Here is a 24,823-nt window from a genome sequence, read left to right on the forward strand (position 1 = left end):
GATCGGGGTTTTGCCCAGTGGCAGCTTTGACTCAACATAAAGTAGCACAGAGGGTTAATATGCCTGCTGCAAAAAAACAGAACTATGGGGCATATTTAGGAAAAGTGGCGCTGCACGCAGTGCAGCGCCACTTTTCTTCCACCCCTTAGCGCCCTCTAATGCCACCATTTGTGCGTCATATTTAAAATATGGCGCACCATGGAGGTAGTTAGGGGACTAGTGTCAGAATTTTTTACACTAGTCTGGCGCTTTGCAGGATTAGCGTAAAAAAAGTTACGCTAATCTTGCAAAGCACCCAGAGGCCCATTGTAACCAATGGAAGCCTCCTTTTAATGCCTGCTGTAAGCAGGCGTTAAAAGTGCCGGAAAAAAAATGACGCAAAGAAATCTGACAGATTTCTCTGCGTAATTGTTTTGGTCCCCATAACTAGGGGATGCCCCCTTTGCATACATTATGCCTGGCGCAGGCATAATATAGCGTAAAGGGTGACAAAGTGGCATAGAGCATGCATTGCGCCTCTGTAAATATGGCTCAGCGTTTTCGGCCTTCTAATGCCACATTAGTGTAAAAAAAAAATGACAATAATGTGGCGTTAGAATGGCACTAGGGGCTCTTAAATATGCCCCTACAGCAGTGCCTAATTTGTGCTTGTTGTTTCCGGTGCGGAGCACCAGCACTTATTTTTGACGACCTGCGCTTATTTTTCTGCCTCAAGCTTTTACTGCGAGACAAAGACACTTATAGGAAAGACGGAGGAAGAGAAAAACGAAAAAGCGTCACAATGGAGAAAAAGCAGAAATCCGCAAGAGTGAGCTGAAGGGGGAGGGGGTGCCTGTAAATGGTTGGAAGAGGCCCGAGATGGCTTCAGGATTACGCTGCATCTGTATTACGTGTTCACACATTTAATTGCAGCAGCCTCGTGTTTAAGAGGACGACTTTGGGCACTGGCATCATTTAAAAATATATATTTTTTTTTATACAAACTAAGCACTGCCCTATGGGGCATATTTGAAAAAAGTGGTGCTGCACACAGTGCTCTGACACTTTTCTTCTGCCCCTTAGCGCCCCCCTAACACCACCATGTGTGCGTCATATTTAAAATACGGTGCACCATGGCGGTAGTTAGAGGACTAGCTTCAGATGTTGACGTTAATCCTGCAAAGCACCCAGAGGCCCATTGTAACCAATGGAAGCCTCCTTTTAATGCCTGCTCTGGTTAAAAGTGCTGGAAAAAAATGATGCAAAAAAATCTGTCAGATTTCTTTGCGCTATTTTTTTGGCCCCCCTACTGGGGGGATGCCCCCTTTGCATACATTATGCCTGGCGCTGGCATAATGTAGGGCAAAGGGTTACAAAGTGGTGTAATGCACACTTTGTAAATATGGCGCAGCGTTTTTGGCCTTCTAACACCACATTAGCTTAAAAACAATTACACTAATGTGGCATTGGAATGGCACTAGGGGCTCTTAAATATGCCCGTGTGGGGCATATTTGAAAAAAGTGGCGATGCACCCAGGGCAGCACCACTTCTCCCGCGCCCCCTAGCGCTCCCCTAACGCCACCATGTGTGCGCAGTTTTTAAAATACGGCGCAGCATCGCGGTAGTTAGGGGACTAATGTCAGAATTTTTTACGCTAGTCCGGCGCTTTGCAGGATTAGCGTAAAATGTTTTTGATGCTAACCCTGCAAAGCACCCAGAGGCCCATTGTAACCAACAGACGCCTCCTTTTAACTCCTGCTCTGAGCAGGCGTTAAAAGTGCCGGAAAAAATGACGCAAAGAAATCTGTCATTTTTTTGCCCCCCCCCCCCCCAAACCAGTGGGGGAATGCCACCTTTGCATACATTATGCCTGGCGCAGGCATAATGTAGCGCAAAGGGATACAAAGCGGCTCAATGCATGCATTGCGCCACTTTGTAAATATGGCACGGCGCTTTTAGCCTTATAACGCCACATTAGCATAAAAAAATGACCCTAATGTGGCGGTAGAATGGCGCTAGGAGCTCCTAAATATGCCCCTATATTTTATGTGGCTAGCTGAGTGGATTAGTAAAGCCAGCCTTTACAAGTGCTTTAAAAGACATGAATGCATGTAAAAGGGGAGCGATGGAGTGACTGAAACCGAAGAGGAGGTCATGGCGTGGGGGGCACCACAATAAACTGTCGCACAGGGTGCCACCAGTCCTAAAGCCGGCCCTGTCTATGGTACCCGGTCTGCAGTGGCTGGACAACAGGGGACACAGTGCTCATTGAGTTGTGGCTGAAAACTGCCTTCTTTCTACAGCCTTGTGTGCAGAGTTCATTGTAACATTACCGCTGGAAAAGGATTCATGGAACGCAACTGTTGTTCCTTAGATCCAAAGAAACGAGAATTGGAAGATAACTTCTCCTTATTCCAGCCGAAAAGGAACGAGCCACATGGATGTCATGTTTGAAGATGCAAGCACCTTAAAGAAAAAGAGCCGGCCTGCCTTCAAAATACAAAACCCTTCGGAGCCCCAGGTCACGCCAGAGATAGGAGCTCATTCCTCAGGTGGCCTCTGTGAGTGATTGGGACCTGCCAGACAGGAGTAAATTGCGGGAAACTATGTCCGCACAGACAGGCCAGGACCCTAATTGGACACTTATGGCTAATTTTGTAATTCCTGGGGTGTATCAGCGGCTGGGGAGGGGTGCCTGTGAGATCTTCCCACCGGCTAGTAGTAGCCAGGACAGCAGTGCTAATGGCACCCAGCCCCGAGGCTTGGCAGATCAGCTCCCATCAGGGCTCAGGGCCTGCTGTGGAACAGAGGAGACTTGTCTGTCCTTCTCATGTGCCCTCTCACAGGACCTGACATCTCTGAACGTTACAAACACCAGCAAATTTATAAGATGGACTTTCCGCTGTTCTTTAGCCTAAGTTCGAGGTTAAATCTGAACGGGCCACCGACTGACGTGTAAAGCGCCTGACAGGCCACCAAAGCTTCAACAGGAGATGTAATGACTGAGATCAGAGCCTGATGCAAAACTTGAATTACAGGTCAACAGGTGCCCTTCAAACACTTGTAAGAGTGAAAGCCTCCTCTCCGTATCTCCTGCCTCCTTCTGAACCCTCCAGTAAAAACTCCATGTTTGCTGCTAAACTCCAGACTGTTAAATAACATTTTCCCTCTCTGGTCAATTTGAGCTTTCGTTTGATAATGTTCTTCAAAACAAAAGCCATTTTAAAGCTCAAAAGATGTCAAATTCATTTTTAAACAAGCATTTTTTGCAAAACAAATTAAACGCAGCATAGTCAAGCATAACACTAAACTCAGGAGCATGAGACGTAGGTTCGTAAACAGTATGTATGGCGAACGAGAAATCTAATCACAGCTGTTATAATGTTTATGAAACATTGTAAGACAGGAGAAATCTTCGATGGAGGTACTCGTGGCCCCAAAGGGGTAAGGTATTCACCAGCTGAACTCAACACAGGAACTTTACACCCCACTCCCTGCATAAAAGAAACCCCGAAAGTAACACTGACCATGCGTGGGACTGGACATCGCGGAGACCAAAGAACCTCAAACTTGTTTCTGGACAGCTCTGGCAGGGAGAGTTCAGTTCTCAGCAGCATCCTCAGTGCTGGTTCCCTCCCACCTATCTAGATATCCTTAGCAACTCCAGAGCTGACGCAAGGATGCGACTGCCACTCATGCCTCGCCCTCGAGTTTCTGGAAACAGTAAGAAGCATCAAGTCCCAAGGACAAGAAACTATTTATGATGGGCTGCAGCTTCTGTTTCCTCAACAGTGAGAAGGACCACAGTCAGGAGAAGCATGACCACCTGCATCATCCAGCCTTGGGTGCTTCTTCTCCGCTGCTGCACGTGTGACGAGTTCTTGATGCCTCACACCCCTCAGCTTAGCAGTCAGCGTCCCTACCTGTGACCCTGTGCCAGACATTCACAGCCTCACAAAACACCTGTAACAGTGTGTCAGAAAAGTCCTTATGCACCTAACCTTGAGTTAAGATCACATCATCTGTTTAACATCACTAACACCAATCGATGAAGGAACTTCAAGAACCCTGATCTGGGACTCTTGCTGTGTTCTCAAGATCTTTAATCTTATTTACTGTGCCTATGATTGAAGCATTTATGCCTCCTGGAGAGACCATCTTACTCTGGCTGTAATGTTATTGCTCTAGCGAGCTGGCTCATGGCTCTCTGAAAAGCCCACCTCATCTCCTGTTTTTGTAGTGTGTCCCCAGCACGCCCTCAGATGATGGCACTACGTTTCACTCCACTGAGATGCTTTCCTTGAATCTCTCATGGATAACAACAGCACTGCTTTGAGCCTGCATGTAAGAGATCAGCTGGGCCTGTGTCTACTCATGAGTCTTTCTGGGAGCCACAGGCTTTAGTGAAAATAATTCACATATTTCTATCGAAGCTTTTCCTTTGTGTTCTTCAATTGACAAGGTGAAAATACAGAAAGAAGGAAGGATCCACTGAACCCGAAGTGGGTGGTTGTTTGCAGATATGTCTCCAAGGTGCCCAATACCCACCGCTGCCTCATAAGTTGTCACTGACAGCTTCACTGTTACGCGCAGTGGGTGGAAGAGCTGGTTGTGAGCCCATGCGGCTTCTCCCTAGTAAATTTCACCCCAATCACCTTGATTCCACTGTTGGAGCCAGCTCAGCCCGATCACTTGCAATTCCAGTATGTTGAAGGGCTTAGCAATTGCTGCCCTCCAGCCCGAGGGTGGTAACACTCAGTCTGCAGCAGGCCACTGTAGGAAAGTAGCCTCTTTCTAGCCTTGTTACCCCCACTTTTGGCCTGTTTGTGAGTGTATGTCAGGGTGTTTTCACTGTCTCACTGGGATCCTGCTAGCCAGGGCCCGGTGCTCATAGTGAAAACCCTATGTTTTCAGTACGTTTGTTATGTGTCACTGGGACCCTGCTAGTCAGGACCCCAGTGCTCATAAGTTTGTGACCTATATGTATGTGTTCCCTGTGTGGTGCCTAACTGTCTCACTGAGGCTCTGCTAACCAGAACCTCAGTGGTTATGCTCTCTCTGCTTTCCAAATTTGTCACTAACAGGCTAGTGACTAAATGTACCAATTCACATTGGCATACTGGTACACCCATATAATTCCCTAGTATATGGTACTGAGGTACCCAGGGTATTGGGTTTCCAGGAGATCCCGATGGGCTGCAGCATTTCTTTTGCCACCCATAGGGAGCTCTGACAATTCTTACACAGGCCTGCCACTGCAGCCTGAGTGAAATAATGCCCACATTATTTCACAGCCATTTTACACTGCACATAAGTAACTTATAAGTCACCTATATGTCTAACCTTCACCTGGTGAAGGTTGGGTGCAAAGTTACTTAGTGTGTGGGCACCCTGGCACTAGCCAAGGTGCCCCCACATTGTTCAGAGCAATTTCCCCAGACTTTGTGAGTGCAGGGACACCATTACACGCGTGCCCTACACATAGGTCACTACCTATGTGTAGCGTCACAATGGTAACTCCGAACATGGCCATGTAACATGTCTAAGATCATGTAATTGTCACCCGAATACCATTCTGGTATTGGGGAGACAATTCCATGATCCCCCGGGTCTCTAGCACAGAACCCGGGTACTGCCAAACTACCTTTCCGGGGTTTCACTGCAGCTGCTGCTGCTGCCAACCCCTCAGACAGGTTTCTGCCCCCCTCGGGTCCAGGCAGCCCTGGCCCAGGAAGGCAGAACAAAGGACTTCCTCAGAGAGAGGGTGTTACACCCTCTCCCTTTGGAAAAGGTGAGAAAGGCTGGGGAGGAGTAGCCTCCCCCAGCCTCTGGAAATGCTTTGATGGGCACAGATGCTGCCCATCTCTGCATAAGCCAGTCTACACCGGTTCAGGGATCCCCCAGCCCTGCTCTGGTGCGAAACTGGACAAAGGAAGGGGGAGTGACCACTCCCCTGACCTGCACCTCCCAGGGGAGGTGCCCAGAGCTCCTCCAGTGTGCCCCAGACCTCTGCCATCTTGGATTCAGAGGTGCTGCTAGCACACTGGACTGCTCTGAATGGCCAGTGCCAGCAGGTGATGTCAGAGGCCCCTTCTGATAGGCTCTTACCTCTCTTGGTAGCCAATCCTCCTTCCTAGGTAGCCAAACCTCCTTTTCTGGCTATTTAGGGTCTCTGCTTTGGGGATCTCACCAGATAACGAATGCAAGAGCTCATCAGAGTTCCTCTGCATCTCCCTCTTCACCTTCTGCCAAAGGATCGACCACTGACTGCTCAGGACGCCTGCAAAACCACAACAAAGTAGCAAGACGACCACTAGCAACCTTGTATGGCCTCATCCTGCCAGCTTTCTCTACTGTTTCCAGGTGGTGCATGCTCTGTGGGTTGCCTGCCTCCTCTCTGCGCCAGGAGCTCTGAAGAAATCTCCCGTGGGTCGACGGAATCTTCCCCCTGCAACCGCAGGCACCAAAAGACTGCATCACTGGTCCTCTGGGTCCCCTCTCAGCACGACGAGCGTGGTCCCTGGGACTCAGCAACTCTGTCCAAGTGACTCCCACAGTCCAGTGACTCTTCAGTCCAAGTTTGGTGGAGGTAAGTCCTTGCCTCCCCACGCTAGACTGCATTGCTGGGTACCGCATGATCTGCAGCTGTTCCGGCTCCTGTGCACTCTTCCAGGATTTCCTTCGTGCACAGCCAAGCCTGGGTCCCCGACTCTCCTTCCTGCAGTGCACAACCTGCTGAGTTGTCCTCCGGCGTCGTGGGACTCCCTTTTGTGACTTCGGGTGGACTCCAGTTCACTTCTCTTCTAAGTGCCTGTTCAAGTACTTCTGCAGGTGCTGCCTGCTTCTGTGAGGGCTCCCTGAGTTGCTGGGCGCCCCCTCTGTCTCCTCCTCCAAGTGGCGACATCCTGGTCCCTCCTCGGCCACAGCAGCACCCAAAAACCCTTACCGCGACCCTTGCAGCTAGCAAGGCTTGTTTGCGGTCTTTCTGCGTGGGAACACCTCTGCAAGCTGCATCGCGACGTGGGACATCCATCTTCCAAAGGAGAAGTCCCTAGCTCTCTTCTTTCTTGCAGAACTCCAAGCTTCTTCCAACCGGTGGCAGCTTCCTTGCACCCTCAGCTGGCATTTCCTGGGCTCCTGCCCACTCTCGACACTGTCGCAACTATTGGACTTGGTCCTCTTGTCTTGCAGGTACTCAGGTCCGGAAATCCACTGTTGTTGCATTACTGGTGTTTTTTCTTCCTGCAGAATCCCCCATCACGACTTCTGTGCTCTCTGGGGGTAGTAGGTGCACTTTACACCTACCTTTCAGGGTCTTGGGGTGGGCTATTTTTCTAACCCTCACTGTTTTCTTACAGTCCCAGCAACCCTTTACAAGCTCACATATGTTTGGGGTCCATTCGTGGTTCGCATTCCACTTTTGGAGTATATGGTTTGAGTTGCCCCTATACCTATGTGCTCCTATTGCAATCTATTGTAACTTTACACTGCTTGCATTACTTTTCTTGCTATTACCTGCATAATTTTGGTTTGTGTACATATATCTTGTGTATATAACTTATCCTCATACTGAGGGAACTCACTGAGATACTTTTGGCATATTGTCATAAAAATAAAGTACCTTTATTTTTAGTATATCTGTGTATTGTGTTTTCTTATGATATTGTGCATATGACACGAGTGGTATAGTAGGAGCTTTACATGTCTCCTAGTTCAGCCTAAGCTGCTTTGCCATAGTTACCTTCTATCAGCCTAAGCTGCTAGACACCTCTTCTACACTAATAAGGGATAACTGGACCTGGCACAGAGTGCAAGTACCCTTGGTACCCACTATAAGCCAGGCCAGCCTCCTACAGCCACCTCGTCCAGCATCCATGACCAGCTGACACAGTCCAGTCCTAGCCCTGCCGCCATCTGGAAGACGCTGCGATCACCTGCAGTGGGACATCAGTCTCTGGCTGAGATTGTGGCTAATTCCGACTTCTGTCACTGCAAACCTTCTACTGGGGAGTCTGCACACGCCCCCCTCTGTCTTTGACTCACGCTGCACACATACCCCGCTATTCACTCCGGAGATGGCACACATCCATAAGAAGGAACCTGCAGCAGAGCTGAAGAGAATGGCAGATTTCCCAGAGATCCCTTGGCTTTGCCTCCCTTAAGTGTATTTCTGAATGTGTCCTCAGGATCTTGTCCTGGTCTTTGATGCTCCTGCCTTCAGCTTTAGGCCCGTGGAGTCTGTGACTCGTACTCATGTGTCCTTTGTAAAGAAGTGATTACTGAGAGAGGGAAGATGTGCGATGAACAGGACATCGTAGTCCGTTCTCCTTGAAGCTTGCACTAAGCCTTGGAGCAGGCAACAAGTAGAAGCACGTGCCCCTTGCTTTGAATACAAGGAGTGGGCTGCCCTGTGAGGAAGACTCCTGTGCCTGACAGAGCCGATGCAAACCTGGCTCAGATCTGCAGGGAGAACTAACCCTAAGGGGACAGCCTGCCCTGGAGCTACCAGGATCTACAGCCCAGCGGATCCCAGATGATAACTGAACCAGCGTCATCAAAGCGGGTTGAGTACACGTGAGACACATGCACCTACAAGCCCAGTCATGTGCACCTAGTTACTGGTGGACACCTGGCTTTAAGAGGTGACTTGACCCAGTTTGACTTCTTGGGGTACCTGTATCTACAGGTCTTGAGCCTCGGAACGACGCTGTGGTTCGTCCTTGCGCTCCCTACCCTTGGGTTTGCAACCTCTGCCATCCGGGCTAGGTAAATACATCATCCTCGGAATAAAGGTTTGAGAGCTGTGGTGTGGTTACTCAAGTCCTGATGCATGACGCTCCCCCTCAAGATGGCTTCTGCCTCATTGGATGCCTCCAGTGCCTCCGCCAATGGAAAAATGTAACTACGGCATAGATGGAGGCCTCAGTACCAGGGTGCGCAACCACAAAGGGAGCACCTGGCACCCAGGCCAATACCCTTTTGGGTCTCCACTGATCCCCTTGGCTGTGTCCAGTGTCCCCTTCACTAGGAGTGGAGCATGGAGTCCCCAGGCCAGCAGAGAACATGTAACGTGGCACTTTATCCTGTTCCCCGGTAACCAGTGCACTTTCGAGTGGAAGATGTTTGTGTTTTGGGCCTTTGTCACAGTTTTGATGAAAGATGAAGAGACAGATAAACCCCAGAGACTGCAGATTTTTCCTAAACTCTAACCAGTTGGATAACATTTTAATGTTACAATGTAGTGCTTTACCGTGCAGGTGTCAGAGGGTGGCACCTCGTCCCCGGAAGTGGCTTGGACCTTCTGTTTGATCACTATTTTAAATGCCCTACCCTTCCTCTCAGTAGGTAGACCTGTTCTTTTCATAAACTGTGGCTAGGATTGATCATTGGCCTTTGTTGTATATAATGCTGATGTCAAACTGCACCTAGGTTGCAAACCTGCAGAGCTGCCAGCTCTTCGCTGCTCTCCCAGGATACAACTGTAGAGTCAGAGGAGATAATTGAGTCTGTGGTATCACTGGGCACAAAAGTCCCTACATCAGTGTGACACCGGGGTGAAAGGCAGTAACCCATCCACCATGCCTTCAGTCGCGGCCGGTGACTGGGCAAAGGGGCGCAGGGGGGGCAAAACAAATATATATATATGTATTTATTTATTTTAAAGTTACCCGGTCGCTGCTGAACCGCCGCTGCACTCCAGGCACAGGTTCCGAGCCTGCCCTGTGGTCAGTCATGACGCTGCTCAGAGCAGCGTTATGATTGGCTGGAACGCCCTGGGTGGGTGGTGCAAGGCAGACTGAGAGCCTCGGCCTGCTGTCTCCGGCCCGGCAACACAGTGCCGGGCTTGAGAGAGCCCTTGTGCACATGTGTGTTTGACCAGCCCGAGATGGCCGGCCAAACATATATGCGCTCCGAGGGGAGTGCTGTGTACTCCCCTCACTGCTTGTCACCCCCATGGCCCCGCCCCTTTAAAAATAAAACGATAATAAACTGTTTATTATCGTTTTATTTCTAAAGGTTTGCAGCTCTTGCTGCTGCTGGCGGGGGAGTGACGCTCCACCGCCATAGCGGAGGAGCCGCCCCTGCATGCTTTCTCTCTGTGTTGTTTACTGTGCCTCCTCTCCATCTCCCTGTCTGTTACCCTATCCATTGAGAGGTACCACTCACCTCATCTTCTGCTTGGAGCCTGGTCATCGTCCCAGCACGCGCTACCCTTCCTAGTTCTTCTTTGGCTTTTCTGTCCCCCGCACCAGTATTGCAAGCTCTTCCCATAAGCTTGTAAATGTTTGAAATAAATGAATTAATAAAGAAATGAATGAATGAGAAATGTTTGTAGCGCCACCCGAGTGTGCCTCGTGACCTTCGGCGGGACCATTCTTACGGTGGGCTTGGACTGGCTGTAGGTGGGAAGAGTATGCCACAGCGGGGCCCTTACTTTACAAAATGGCGGCTACCCTTTGGCACGTACTTTATTTTGGACTTTTGCAGTGAACTGTGTTGAGCAACACATCCGTTTGTCTAATTTTTTCTTTCAGCTTTTCATCCCTCTCCAAAGGACCCTGAGGTGCCTTTCTCCAGCTTTCTCTTCTCAGCCTTTCACCATCCGCCCTCTTCCTTCTGCACTTCATGACTTTCTGAGTAGACTGCAGGCTTCCCCTCCACACCTTGCTTTGCCTCTCCTGCCCTTTGTTTCCATGTCTTTTCTGTCTTGCCGTTCTGGCCTCTCAGTCAGTCTTGCATCTTTTATGACCATCTTACACCTCTCTTCTCCACAGAACCTGCCCGTCACTCGCATCCTCGACAACCTGATGGAGATGAAGTCCAGCCCGGTGAGTGGTAGAGCGTTACTGGACATGTCCTACTGGCCTGTATGTTTTCCTTTTTGAGTGAATCTCAGGTTCTTTAGTAGGTGGTGTCGGGGGTCAGGATTTCTTCTAAAGATAGTAAAGTTGAGGTACCTGCACAGGGAGCCTGTCCATAGAGATCAGAGGGGCCCCAAGAGTGAGTGGAGAACGAGGCTGGCCACTGTGATAAAAGCACCAGGACTTGGGTAGATCACAGTTTCATATGAGGAGAGCACAGCCATCTTCATGGCGCGAGGAACAGATACTTTTGCCCAAGAAGGTTGTTCCAGTAGAGCTGCAGAGGTCGCCGATTGTTTGCACTTGTTAAATAAGAGGCATTGCTGCTATTGGAATCTGGTATGAACCTCATGTGTACAGATGGTGTCTCTGTCTCCTTCTGTGCTTGGTAAGTGCTCTATTGGTCAACTTCATGTCAGTAAAACCTCTCAGTCACTACCTGATGTAGTCATCCTCACATGCTCTAGTGAGGCGCCTTTGAGGTTGCATTTTGTCACCACACTGTAAAGTGATGACCTGAAGGGATGGGTCTGGGACTTGTTTGGATTTTGCATTTAAGTCAGGAGCTGTGTAGGGCTCCACCATAGCTTTGACGAGCAGCAGTTCCTTACAAGTGCAGACATTTCAGAAGACGCCTATTGACACGTGTTGTGTAAATGAGTGAGGTCTAACAGTAATGCGTTAGGGTGGGTTCATCAAGGGCTTGGCAAGAGATGCCTTTTGAGCTCCTTGGTCACCATCGCCTAGTCCCTTTGAGAGTGTGTGGGTTGGGGGTGTTCCAGCTTTCTTAAGTTGGTGACGTGGACGAGATTAGCTGTATTGCCCTGTTTGTGATTTTACTCATTTGTAGTGATTTTCTTCAGTCCTCAAACCACACCAGCTTTCTTCCCTCAGCCTCTCATGCTCACCCATGGAGAGGAAGGAAGGTTGCCTGCCTGTGCTTTGTGCCTTGCCGCCTGCAAGGCAGCAGAGCCCGTGGTGTTATTCCTGGGTGTGACCCAAAGTGCGCTGCCTCGGATGAGGCCCCAGTTGAAGAAGTTCTTTTGTGTGCTGTTCCCTCAGCTTCCGCTCCAGCAGATGGGAATCTCTGAATATATTAAGAAGAGGAAACGTCGAACTCACTCTGCTTGTTTCACTTTTTGTTGTTCTGGAGAAAACACCGTTTGCTCAACTGATTTCAGAGCTAAACACACAATATTATCCTCATTCCTCATATGTCTTGAGAAGGTTCTACTCTAATAGCCTTTCCAAACACGAACTTGGTGGCCTGGTGAGGCTCTCTTTGGGGTGCAGACAAAAGATGGCGACTTCATGAGTCAAGGCAGTTAAGTGCACGACAGTACTAGATTTGGTTATATGCTTACTCTCTTCCTCGGTGTGCCTTTGCCTTACCCTGGGGAGGACCGCCTTCCAGGCTGAACGGAGTGAATGCTGACTGTTGGGGCTACCCGACAAGGGATCCAACGCCACTGGGACAAAAGTGTCTGCATGTCCCATGAGGACAGCTGGTCCAAGGTGGCTGTATCATGGGGTCCAGCACTTTCACTCGCTTGGACTGGAGCTGACTGCGGCAGTCAAGCTAGGTTTGAGCCCACGTAACCTCCTTCCTTTCCTGGTCCCCTTGGGGAAGGTATGTGCAAGCTTCTCCTGAGTAAAGAAGAATGCCTTCCCGTTGTGCAGTACCTCCAGTCTGGAGGGGTGGCTGACAGCTCATTGCACTCTCAAATTTTGCAGCGCTTTTCCGATTCCCAACAGCATATGCTTTCTTCACAAGTTGTGACTGACGTAAAGTGCTGTATAGCCTTTGTTGCCAACATAAGCTGGATCCCTCTGTTGTGTCATCGACCCTAGGATCCTCATACTCACCACCGTGCTGCGGGTGAAGTCCCACAACTTAGATTTGTGATCCTCTGTGCATGTCTTCAGAAAACTACCATTGTGACTCCTTATGAACCAAAGTACACACTGCAGTGTTGAAACTCTGCTGTGCCTCCCAGGGAGGCCCTCAAGTCTATGTGCGCCAACTTGAGAGTATGAATCCATGTCCATCCTTGTGCAGGTTCTGCTCCACGCAGAGCACTTGTCCTGTTAACCCTCTGTTTTTGACTCCATAGGTTTTATCGCTACTGCAGTTGTAGAGGTCAGACCAACCTTGCAGCAGTTGAGGGAGCCTTGCAGTCAATTCCTTCTCATCTATAGGATCCTCTGAACCAGTGGTCCACGTCTCATCTGTAGGATCCTCTGAACCAGTGGTCCACGTCTCATCTGTAGGATCCTCTGAACCAGTGGTCCATGGAGCTCTTTGGGCTCGAGGGATACAGTCCATAAAACGACCTCTGCTGTCTTTCATCTGAGGTTGTGTGACATTTTCAGACTCCCTTCTCACCACCTGATCTAGATGCAGATCACACTAATGCCTGCATTCCTCTCCCGATTCTTCCCCATCCTTGCGGGAACTGCCAGCAGTTGAAGAAGTAGCAAAAACTCCACTCCCCTCCACTTCATTATGTGCATAATGCATGACTTGGGGTCGAATCATAGCCCCAGTTCACCATCCTGCAGTTGTTAATTTCGCATCCCCCACTGTTGTGTCTGTTGTGCTGGCTGTCCAGCTTACATGCTCCTGAAAACCCTCCTGTGTCTCCGGTTATGCCACAGCCTTCTCTAGCTGGTGCGGTTACCACCCGGCATCAGAGCTGTTCTGACATCTGACTCCATGCGCTGGACACAATTGACTGCCTTAGCCCTGTTCTGCCACCATCTTACGCCACATGGTCATTGGTAGAGGAAAGTGCATGGTCTCCATCTAAGCAGACAGCAAAAAAGGCCAAGTTTCAAATGGATCTCTAGGTTTCTCACTGCCTTCTCCTCCTGGGAGCTGGTTCTGTTGTTCTTCAGAGCAGGACTGAAGCGAAACAAAAGTGGAATTGCCTTGGAGAACCTGAAAGACAGCCTTCATCGTTGGGCCTGTTCACGCCCTTCACAGTTGCTTATACTCCACTAAGGCAATCAAGCTCTTTAGGGAGGCTTTTTCTGTAGACTTGAGCCATGTGCAGAAGGGTCGTTCCCCTTTGGAGGCTTTAGAGATATAAGGAATGTCGAGGAGCATCTGGGCGTTGGAACATTGGTTTATTTTGTTATTTGAAAAGGGTCTGAGTTTATCTTTGGTAATGGCAGAAGGATCTGAGAACCTACTATAGATTGTTTTTTTGCTATATGAAGGATGGTGTTGGTGTCAAGCTTATGTTGAGTTTCAGTGTTTAGCGTAAGGTCCAGGTATTGTCTCATGGGATGATGTTTGGTACTTGAAGAAGGGTCAGAGGTGGACTGCAGGTTGATCATACAGTGCTTCAAGAATACTCTGTGTAGTGAAGTATAGCTTGAGTTTGTATACTAGAAGAAGGACCTGGGGTTGGGCCAGAGGTTGATTTTGGTATTGAAGACGGTTTGAGTGTTAGTTGATTTTTGTATTTTCAGCTGAGTCTTAGACTTAAAGTGTAGACGTAGACAGGTTTTTGGTATTTGGACCGGTCTGACAGATGAAGCATAATCTGTTTTTTGGTGTTTGTATGGAGCGGTCGATGATTTAAAGCACAGATCTTTTTGGTACTTGGAGGCATCGCTGTTGGTTTCTAGTTTCATAATGGAACTGCATAAGTTGTTTTTGTCTTCAGTGCGCTTCTGTGATTGGGTGGAGAGCCACTGCAAGCATCCCTGGGTGGAGTGGGCATTGGAAGATTGCTTTGTCATTGGTGGTTCTCTTCGTTTTTGTGGTGACCCTGTCTGTGCTTCCTTCCGAGAGGGATCACCAAGTGGGGATGGAAGAGAGAGCCACCTTCATGTGGAGTTTCTCTGGTAGGGTCTAGAAAGGAGCTAGAAGGTGGACAGGGCTTCTGGCCGCTTCAGTATATTGCTATTTCTGAAAGATGTCTAAGGCCATCGAGGGGGTTTAGGAGTCTCTCCTAAGATCTGTCCGGAGATGCCGGGTGAGGGCTTAGTGCTGTTCGTTTATACCTTCTGGGAGACCCACGCCTCTAAGGAGTGGGCGGAGCCTTGGTCTTCTATCCTGGGGTCTGTCTGCGGCAGCTCCCTGGGGCGCAGGCGGGTGCTTTACCGAGAGGCTTGTGCTTCTGGACATGGGTCTGCAGGGGGCGCTTGGCAGGTTCTCCCCCAGCCCAGGGTACTGGTTAGCCCCGTGTTTCTTTGACCTGCCATCGGTAGTTGTGAGCGAGCAGCCCATATTAATGCTGCATTGTTGGTGTTAGAAATTGTTCCAAATGAGCCACAACACACAATTAGTTGCGCTTAATAAAGGCTTATTTCCAGAGGATAAAAGACACATCTATTTATTATGGCTCCATGAGTATATTTCCAGCTTGTTTTTTTACATAAGAGTGTGGCATAACGGTGTTTGTAGTCTAATGAAGCCCTATTTCAACCCCTTCCATCCTACGGATAAAGTGCTTTGAAGCCTTGTGATAGTGCCTCGAGCACTACTGATGCGCGTTGAAGCCTGTGTCAGCGCCTTTCACTCTGAATAGGATGACGTGCTTTGATGCTCAGTGCCAAAGCCTTGAGCACTACGGATGAAGCGCTTTGAAGCCCTCTGTCAACACATTTCACGCTACATAGGATGACGTTTTTTGATGCCCTGTGCCAAGGCCGTAAGCGCTACTGATGAAGTGCTTTGAAGCCCGGTTCTAATTACTTGACCCATATGGATGCAGTGATTTGAAGTCTTCTGCCAGTGCCTTGGGCACCCCGGATAAATTGGAGTCCCTGGTCAGTGTGTTGGGCAGTAAAGGTGTTGTGATCTGATCCCCTGTGTCATTTCCTAGTGCCCTAGGGGTGAAGCGCTACAGATGAAGTGCTCTGTGCATTCTTACATCGCCTCAGTGCGCCTTCCCTCTCACTTTGGTTTGCCTCTGCTCCTTCTCCCCAGCCTCACCTACGATGCCTTGGTTTGCTCATCTCTCTTCTCCTCACTTTTCCTCTGTCCCTCCCTCGCTGGTGCTCTGCCTCACGCTCGCTCTTCGTCTCCTTCTCTATCCCTCTCCCCAGTCCTTCTCTTAGCCTGGGGTTCCTTCTCCCCCCTCATCCCTTTGTTTTGTCCTGCGCTTTCTCCCTTCTTGCTCTCTGTTCTCCCAACTTCTCTCTCCCATGTGCTGACTCCCTTTTCGCTCACCGTCTCTTCCTCTCTCCATGCACCTCACCCGGCGCCTTCTTGTTTTCGAACTCGAGTTAATTTTCAAGGCTTTGGCCATCAGACCCTCTTTGGCAGGCTCTCGTCTGCGCCCTATAATAGAACACTTTTATAGAGCCCTGAAATAATTTGTGCACAATAACCCCTTGTGATGCCATTCCCGTGGAACATGTGCACCGTTAATTGTAAAACCATGTACTCTTAAACATTCATTGAACAAAAAAGGACCTCAGCTCTTTCGTTTTTTACGAACCTGTGGTCTGTGGGGCTCTCAGGGTGAGCTGTTCACCACCCCACCCCTGCCATTCCTCAGAAGCCCCTCGCTGTTGCTGCTGAGCCACCCCTCTGTGGCCCCTGGCCTTCGTGGGCCCTCCTGTGTGCTAGCAGTAGTTATTTACCTGTACAGTGGTTCACCAGCATGGACCTCTGCTTGAATCATTGCCACTGGCTGAGCTGTGGCTGCAGAAATCATTCCAGTACACGGGGCTACACGAGAGCAACGTCACAGTTAAGCACCTTCATGTGTGGCATCCCAGGAGCCAGGCCCATCCTGTTTTAACAGTCTTCGATCTTTATGGTAGATTTGTACCTGCTTGAGCTGTTCTGCCATCTGACGCTGGATACCAAAAGCATCAGACATATAATTTATGCACATACATACAGAGAGAAAGAGAGGGAGGGTGTGAGGTAAGGGCATACATTGTAACGTCACACAGCCCCTCCAGGTACATTCAGGTGCCTCTTGGGGCGTTACCTGCACATGTTGTGGCACATGTTGAAAGATGTCTCGCCTGCGGTCCCAGAGGGCCTCTGTGCCAACCTCCAGCAAATGATTCAGGACGGCCAAGATGCAGTGAAGTATGTCACCCGGTCAGGATACTACTGACTATCTGGGTAGGTCAGTTAGTACCAGACAAGAACCATGGGCTCCTGTAGTCATGTCCAGCAGTCTCGCTCGAACCTGCCAGTTGGACACAAGGCAGACCGGGCACTGGAGCGCTTCAAAGAAAGCAAGGCAACAGCTCCCTTGGCATGTACCGCCCATATGGCACTTTCCCAGCCATTGTGTCCCTTCCGAGGCTTCGGAAGCGGGATACAGCAGAGGTCACAACAGACTTGGCTTGCTTACTCTACCCGAGCCAAGGCGTTGGCCCTTCCATCGACAGCCCCTCACCCTCACTGGCTTCTCCTGGCTCTTCCATTGATAACCCCTCACCGGCTTCTCCTGGCTCTTCCATTGATAACCTCTCACCCTCACTGGCTTCTCCTGGCTCTTCCATTGATAACCCCTCACCGGCTTCTCCTGGCTCTTCCATTGATAGCCTCTCACCCTCACAGGCTTCTCCTGGCTCTTCCATTGATAGCCCCTCACTGGCTTCTCCTGGCCCTTCCATCGACAGCCCCTCACCCTCACTGGCTTCTCCTGGCTCTTCCATTGATAACCTCTCACCCTCACTGGCTTCTCCTGGCTCTTCCATTGATAACCCCTCACCGGCTTCTCCTGGCTCTTCCATTGATAGCCTCTCACCCTCACAGGCTTCTCCTGGCTCTTCCATTGATAGCCCCTCACTGGCTTCTCCTGGCCCTTCCATCGACAGCCCCTCACCCTCACTGGCTTCTCCTGGCTCTTCCATTGATAACCCCTCACCGGCTTCTCCTGGCTCTTCCACTGATAACCCCTCGCCGGCTTCTCCTGGCTCTTCCACTGATAACCCCTCACCCTCGCCTGCTTCTCCTGGCTCTTCCATTGATAACCTCTCACCCTCACTGGCTTCTCCTGGTTCTTCCACTGATAACCCCTCACCCTCACTGGCTTCTCCTGGCTCTTCCTTTAATAACCCCTCGTCTGCTTCTCCTAAGCCTTCTTTTGATAACCTCTCACCCTCGCTCGCTTCTCCTCAGCCTTCCTTTGATAGCCTCTCACCCTCTTCTGAGTCTTCCTTTGAAAGCCCATCACCCTCGCTGGCTTTTTTTGGCTCTTCCTTTGAAAGCCCCTCGCAGATGTCTCCTGCCTCTTCCATTGATATCCCTCACCCTTGCCACCTGTGTCCTTGCCCTTTGAGATCTCTGCAGCCCCTCACCCTGTGCCCTCAACCTTCTCCTATCTCTTCTTAGAGATCTCTGCAGCCCCTCACCCTGTGCCCTCAGCCTTCTTTCTCTCCCTTTGAGATCTCTGCAGCCCCTCACCCTGTGCCCTCAGCCTTCTCTCTCTCCCTTTGAGATCCCTGCAGCCCCTCACTCTGTGCCCTCAGCCTTCTCTCTCTCCCTTTGAGATCTCTGCAGCCCCTCACTCTGTGCCCTCAGCCTTCTCTCTCTCCCTTTGAGATCTCTGCAGCCCCTCACCCTGTGCCCTCAGCCTTCTCCTATCTCTTCTTTGAGATCCCTGCAGCCCCTCACCCTGTGCCCTCAGCCTTCTCCTATCTCTTCTTTGAGATCCCTGCAGCCCCTCACCCTGTGCCCTCAGCCTTCTCTCTCTCCCTTTGAGATCCCTGCAGCCCCTCACCCTGTGCCCTCAGCCTTCTCTCTCTCCCTTTGAGATCCCTGTAGCCCCTCACCCTGTGCCCTCAGCCTTCTCTCTCTCCCTTTGAGATCTCTTGCCCCTCAGCTCCCTCTGGCTGTCCTTTCGATAGCTGTGTTACTCAGTGATGCTGCTCAGTCTCCCCTTTGTGTCGACCCTTCCGTCTTCTGTAACCCGGCACCGCTCCTCTCCGGAGTCAGAGGGTCAGGCCCAGCCGCAGGGGCAGCGGAAAGGGAGAGGAATGCGGGCTGGTAGGAGCACTAAGGGAACAAATAATATATATTGTGAAATGACCAACATTATTGAAGTCTTTCCAAAGAGAGAGAGGGAGAGCACGTGTCTGTTGTGTCTGTGTGTGTAAACATGCCGGCCGGTGAGATCGGATAGGCACCTCACCATACCCGCCGGAGAGCACCTGCAGACACCTGTTATCACAAAATACATTTATTAGCGGAGTGCAGCGACTCCGCCCCCCCATCACCGTCGCCAGTGACAACGTAGATTCTGCTTTGGAAACACTTTATCGTGGCAACCTTGTTAGGAGGGTGGCTCCAGCCATGCTGCGGTGGGCCCTAGGTCTGCAGCAACCAGGGGTCCGGGGCCCCACCGCTGGTGTCCTCTGCAACCAGGGGTCCGGGGCCCACTGCTGGTGTCCTCTGCAACCAGGGGTCCGGGGCCCCACCACTGGAGTCCGCTGCCCAGGGCCCCCTCTACCCCCGGTGGTGGCTTCTCAGCCCCAGGAAGTCTGAAGCTCCCTACATAGGGGCTTATAGTTCCCACCGGAGCGCTGGAGACGTTTCCATGCAAATCACGCAACAAGCACATACGAGAGAGCCTTCCAAATTCCAAAATGTGTACTTAACATGTAGAAACTTCGACATGAACGTGTCCAATTGATTCACGGATAGTTTTTAAACAACCGAGAGCTGTTGCTGCGCCCGCCCTGGCAGCGACGCCATTAACGGGTCAGTCGTGTCCACCCGGGTCTAGACACAGCTACATTCCCGCCTGTACAGCTAACCTCAGTGCGCTTTATACTGCTGGGATTTTGTACTCGAAGATTTCAAGGTGTTTTCGGATGCGACACGGAAGACAAAGGAGTATCGTGGAAATGCATTATTTGCCTCAGATCACACACTTTGATTAAGCAGAGGACACGGGGCGAATTCCCCTTTTTCTGGTTTCACTTGTTTAAGTCAGTCTCCAAATGGGCGTTTATTTGTCTCTCCTTTTTACCTAAAAATTGAAGGCTTTGCTTTTGACTCTGCGCATGAAGGTAGAGCGAGGAAAGCGGAAACCACATGAAAGCTCGGCTCGTTTTGGGCTCGAGGTTCCAGGAGGGCCTCGATCTGAGAGTCAGAGCCAGGCGCCTGGCTGGCCCCCCCTTGCCCCCCCCCCGTCCCGCAGACATGCTTGACCAGTCGGGGCTGGCTAGTAGGTCAGACAGGACATAAGATTTCGGCGTCCTACGTATTGCTGCGCGTAGGAGATCCCAGGTACACATCACGAAGGCAGGCTGTCAGGTACTCTGTGGTGTTCGCATCTACTGCAGGGACCCTTGTTAGTGCTTTACATCGGCGCTGTTCCCGGGGTGTCTCCTCTCGTGCATTCTCTTCCCTTCCATTGTGTGGCCTCTCGTTCACCTCCTGGTTTCTGCGTGGAGCGGAGCTTTGTCCTGGTCTGGTTGGTTCGAGGTTGGGCCTCTCACCAGGACTCTGTTTTAGTGCACAGGGTCTCTGACGGAGGGTCCGCACTTACTGCACTGGAAGCACTCGGTGGCCAGTCTGTGGGCCCCACAGGATACATGCATGTGGTGGGGGGCGAGGTTTACAAATGGGACCTGGTTACAAAGTGCTCTGCACAGATGTACTCAGGGTGGTGTGAGAAAGTAGCCTCTTTCTAGCATGGTTACCCCCATTTTTGGCCTGTTGTGAGTGTATCAGTGTGTTTTTACTGTCTCACTGGGATCCTGCTAGCCAGGGACCTCGGTGTCCATAGTTAAAACCCTATTTGTCAGTGTGTTTTGCCTGTCTCACTGGGATCCTGCTAGCCAGGACCCCAGTGCTCATAGTTTGTGGCCTTTGTGTGTTGTCAGTATGCTTAACTGTGTTACTGAAGTTCTGCTAACCAGAACTCCAGTGCTTATGCTCTCTCTACTTTTGTCACTACAGTGTAGTGACTCTATATTCCAATTCAAGTTGGCACACAGGACCCCCCTTATAAGTCCCTAGTATAGGGTACCTAGGTACCAAGGGTATTGGGGTTCCAGGAGATCCATATGGGCTGCAGTATTTCCTTTGCCACCCATAAGGAGCTCAGACAAACGTTTCTTCAGGACTGCCACTGCAGCCAAGTGAAATAGTGCACACACTATTTGACAGCCATTTTCACTGCACTTAAGTAACTTATAAGTCACCTATATGTCTAACCTGAAGGCTAGGTGCAAAGTTACTAAGTGTGAGGGCATCCTTGCACTACTAAAGGTGCCCCCACATTGTCCAGGGCCAATTCCCTGGACTTCGTGAGCGCGGGGATACCATTACACGCGTGCACTACATATATGTCAATACATATATGTAGCTTCACAATGGTAACTCTGAATGTGGCCATGTGAGGTGTCTAAGATCATGGAATTGTCCCCCCATTCCAAATCTGGTATTGGGGGGCCAATCCCAAGGACCCCAATACTGCCAAACCAGCTCTCTGAGGTTTCCACTGCAGCCCCAGATGCTGCCACCTCATAGACTGGTTTCTGCCCTCCTGGGGACTGATCAGCTCATTCCCCGGAAGGCAGAACAATGCATTTCCTTTGGGAGGAGGGTGTTACACACTCTCCCTCTGGAAATAGGTGTTACAGGCTTGGGAGGGGTAGCCTCCCAGAGCCTCTGGAAATGCTTTGAAGGACACAGCGGGTGCACCGGTTCAGGGACCCCCAGCCCCTGCTCTGGTGTGAAACTGGATAAAGAAAAGGGGAGTGACCTCTCCCCTGTCCATCACCACCCCAGGAGTGGTGCCCAGAGCTCCTCCAGTGTGTCCCTGGCATTACCCATCTTGGATTCCAAGGTGTGGGGACACTCTGAAGACCTCTGAGTGGCCAGTGCCACCTATGATTGGTGCGTACCTGGGTAGGTAGCCAATCCCCTTCTCAGGGCTATTTAGAGTCTTTCCTCTGGGTGTTTCCTCAGATTGGGTTTGCAAGACTCCACCAGGACTCCTCTGCATCCTCTGCTTCAGCTTCTGACCGTCGGATCAACCGCAGACTGCTCCAGGAACCGATGTAACTGCAACAAAGTATCCAGGACGACACCTGTGACCTGCAACTTCAGCTCCAGCCAGCATTTGTAACAGTTTCCAAGGTGTGCACGCTCTGAGGACTCGCTGTCTTCACCCTGCACCAGAAGAACCGAAGGAATCTCCTGTGGAGTCACTTCCCTGCTTCAGCAGGCACCCTTCTGCGATGATGACTGGTACTCTGGGACTCCTCTCCTGACAACGTGCGTGCTCCCTAGAAAACCAGTGGTGGACCAACGTGACACAGACTGTCCTAAGGTCCAGCTGTCCAAATTTGGTGGAGGTAAGAGTTTGCCTCCACGGGCTGCGACAGTACCCCTGTCCACCACATTATCTCCACCTCCTTGGGCTTCTGGGCACTTCTTCCAAGAATCCTCTGTGCACAGTGTAGCCTTTCCCCAGCACTCCATCCTGCGACGCACAACTCGCTGAGTTGTTCTCCGGCGACGTGGGACCTTCCTTTGTTGTGCTGCGTCGACCGCACTTTGCATCTTCTTTGTCCCCATGTCCTGGGACTCCTGTGGGTGCTGCCTGGTCTTCTGTGGGCTCTCTGCAGTGCTCAGAGCACTCTCTGTCTCCTCAGTCTGAGTTGAGACCCCCAGGTCCCTCCTGGGTCCAGGCAGCTCCATTTTGACGCAAACCACGTACTTGTGTGAACCAAGGCTGTTGGCGGAATCCAGCGACGCAAACAGCCTGCATCCAACAACTCGACGTGGGACATTTCCTGCACCACGCAGGAACCCGCAGCCATCTTCTTTGGTGCTCCTCTGTACTCTTCTTCTTACAGGAGAATCCACTTTTGCACCATCTTCTAGGTTGGCAGGGGCTCCTGTCCTTCCTGGAATCTTCTGAGACGTCTGGACTTGGTCTCCTCTCGCCGCAGGTCTTCAGGTCCAGAAATCCACTGTTTGTTGATTGCAGTCTTGCTTGGTTCTCATATCACGACTTATAGTGTGTCCTGAGGAAACCTGCAGTACTTACTCCTACTTTTCTGGGCTCTGGGGTGGGGCACTTTACTCACCTTTTGGGTTTTCTTACACTCCCAGCGCCCCCCCCTACACACTACACTTGCCTAGGGGGGAATTTGTGATTCGTATTCCACTATTTTAGTATATGATTTGGTGTGTGTTGCCCCTAGGCCGATTGCAATCCATTGTTTTTTCTATTGTTTGCACTATTCTATGACTGTTTACTTACCTGATTTTGGTTACTAGTGTATATATTGTGTATAATAGTTAGCTCCGGAAGGAGTATTGCCTCTAAGATATTTTTGGCCTTGTGTAACTAAAATAAAGTACCTTTATTTTTGGTAATACTGAGTATTGTCTTTTATTATGTATATGTACTGTGTAACTATAGTGGTATTGCAGGAGCTTTGCATGTCTCCTAGTTCAGCCTAAGCTGCTCTGCTACAGCTACCTCTGGACAGCCTAAGCTGCTAGAACACTACCTACATTTCACTAATAAGGGATAACTGGACCTGGTATATGGTGTAAGTACCTTAGGTACCCACTACAAACCAGGCCTGCCACCTACAGCTGGGCAAAAGGAACCCCCTACCTGAGCAGACTTGAAGAGCGCACTAAGACTGGGAGGTTATCCTGGTGCTGAGTCAGGTGTGACTCGAGCCAAACCTAAGGCCGAGTGGGACAAATCAAAAAGCAAGCTCTTCAGCTTCTTGTGCAATTCAGAAAGTGAGGGGGTGGGAGGCATTCACGCCTTAGGAATGATGTAGAACAGTGGTTCCCAACTTTTTGACTTCTGTGGACCTCCACTTTATCAGTACTGGAACCCGGGGACCCCCACTGAATCATTATTGGAATCCGGAGACCTCCCCAATGAGTCATTACTGAAAGCTGGGGACCTAATTTGTTAATAATATTACATTTTCCAAGCAGTCACGGACCCCCTGAGGAGGCTTTGCAGATCACTAGGGGTCCCCGGACCACAGGTTGGGAACCAATGATGTAGAAGAAGTCTTGACCACCAGACACCAGATCTGCTGTCAAAGTAGGAGTCCGAACAAGCAGAGATGTCTGGAAGGTTTGGAAAAGCAGATGCGATTGTTGAGGTATGCTTGGCCAGAGTTATGTAGTGCCTTGAAAGTGTGGGTGAGGAGCTTGAATTTTGCTTGTTTGTGACTGTGGAGCCAGTGGAGCTCCTTAAGGTGTGGCATGATAGGAGTACGGTGTGGGAGGTTGAGGGTGGTTCTGGCCACTGAGTTCTGAATGGTCTGCAGCCTTCTGGTGAGTTTTTTGCTGACCCGGGTTAGAGGGTTTTCCAGTAGTCCAGCTTGCTTGGGAACAGGGTGTGTGTGATGGTTTTCTGGTGCTGCTTGGGAGCCATTTGAAAATCTTCCTCAGCATCTTCAGGGTATAGATGCATGAGGCGGATATGGCTTGGGCGGTCATGCAGAGTTTACTGTCGATGATGATTCCAAGGTTCTCGGTGTGAATGCTGGGGGTGGATGCGAGTCCTAGCTCTGTTGGCCACCACGTGGAGTCCCACGGTGATGTGCTCATCCTAAACATTATGATTTTGGTCGTCTGTGTTCAGCTTCAGACAGTTGGTCTTCATCCAATGGACAATTTTAGTCATGCAGGCATTTAACTTGAGCCAGGACTTGGTTGTCTTTTCCAAGAAGGGGAGAATGAGTTGCATGTCATTAGCGTATGAGAAGACATTGATGTTGTAAAAGCAGATGATAGAGGGATCATGTAGGCACTGAATAATGTTGGCCTCAGGGAAGATCCAGAAGGAACTTCGCAGATGAGGTATCAAGTGTCCAAATTATACGGTGCCAAGCTGACTTACTGGGTCCTTCCAGTCAAGAAGGGGCAGATCCGTCGGACTGGTGTCCTAGGATTCCGATGTTGCACGAGGATGAGGTGCCAGACCGTGTCAAATGCTGCAGAGAGGTCTGGGAGGTTGAAGGCCGTCATGTCTCCTTCAGGGTCATGTGGATGTCA

General features: G+C 50.5%; 1 protein-coding gene across 1 annotated transcript in view; it reads left to right on the top strand.

Annotated features, from left to right (window-relative positions):
- The window catches only part of SCFD1 (sec1 family domain containing 1), a 354,775-nt gene that overhangs the window by 262,008 nt on the left and 67,944 nt on the right, over positions 1-24,823 (top strand). The window contains exon 20 of the mRNA XM_069209057.1: positions 10,756-10,809. Coding sequence (XP_069065158.1) covers positions 10,756-10,809 — 54 coding nt within the window. The remainder of the gene's footprint in view (positions 1-10,755; positions 10,810-24,823) is intronic.

Source organism: Pleurodeles waltl, chromosome 9 (genome assembly GCF_031143425.1).
Source record: "Pleurodeles waltl isolate 20211129_DDA chromosome 9, aPleWal1.hap1.20221129, whole genome shotgun sequence".
Lineage (NCBI taxonomy): Eukaryota > Metazoa > Chordata > Amphibia > Caudata > Salamandridae > Pleurodeles > Pleurodeles waltl.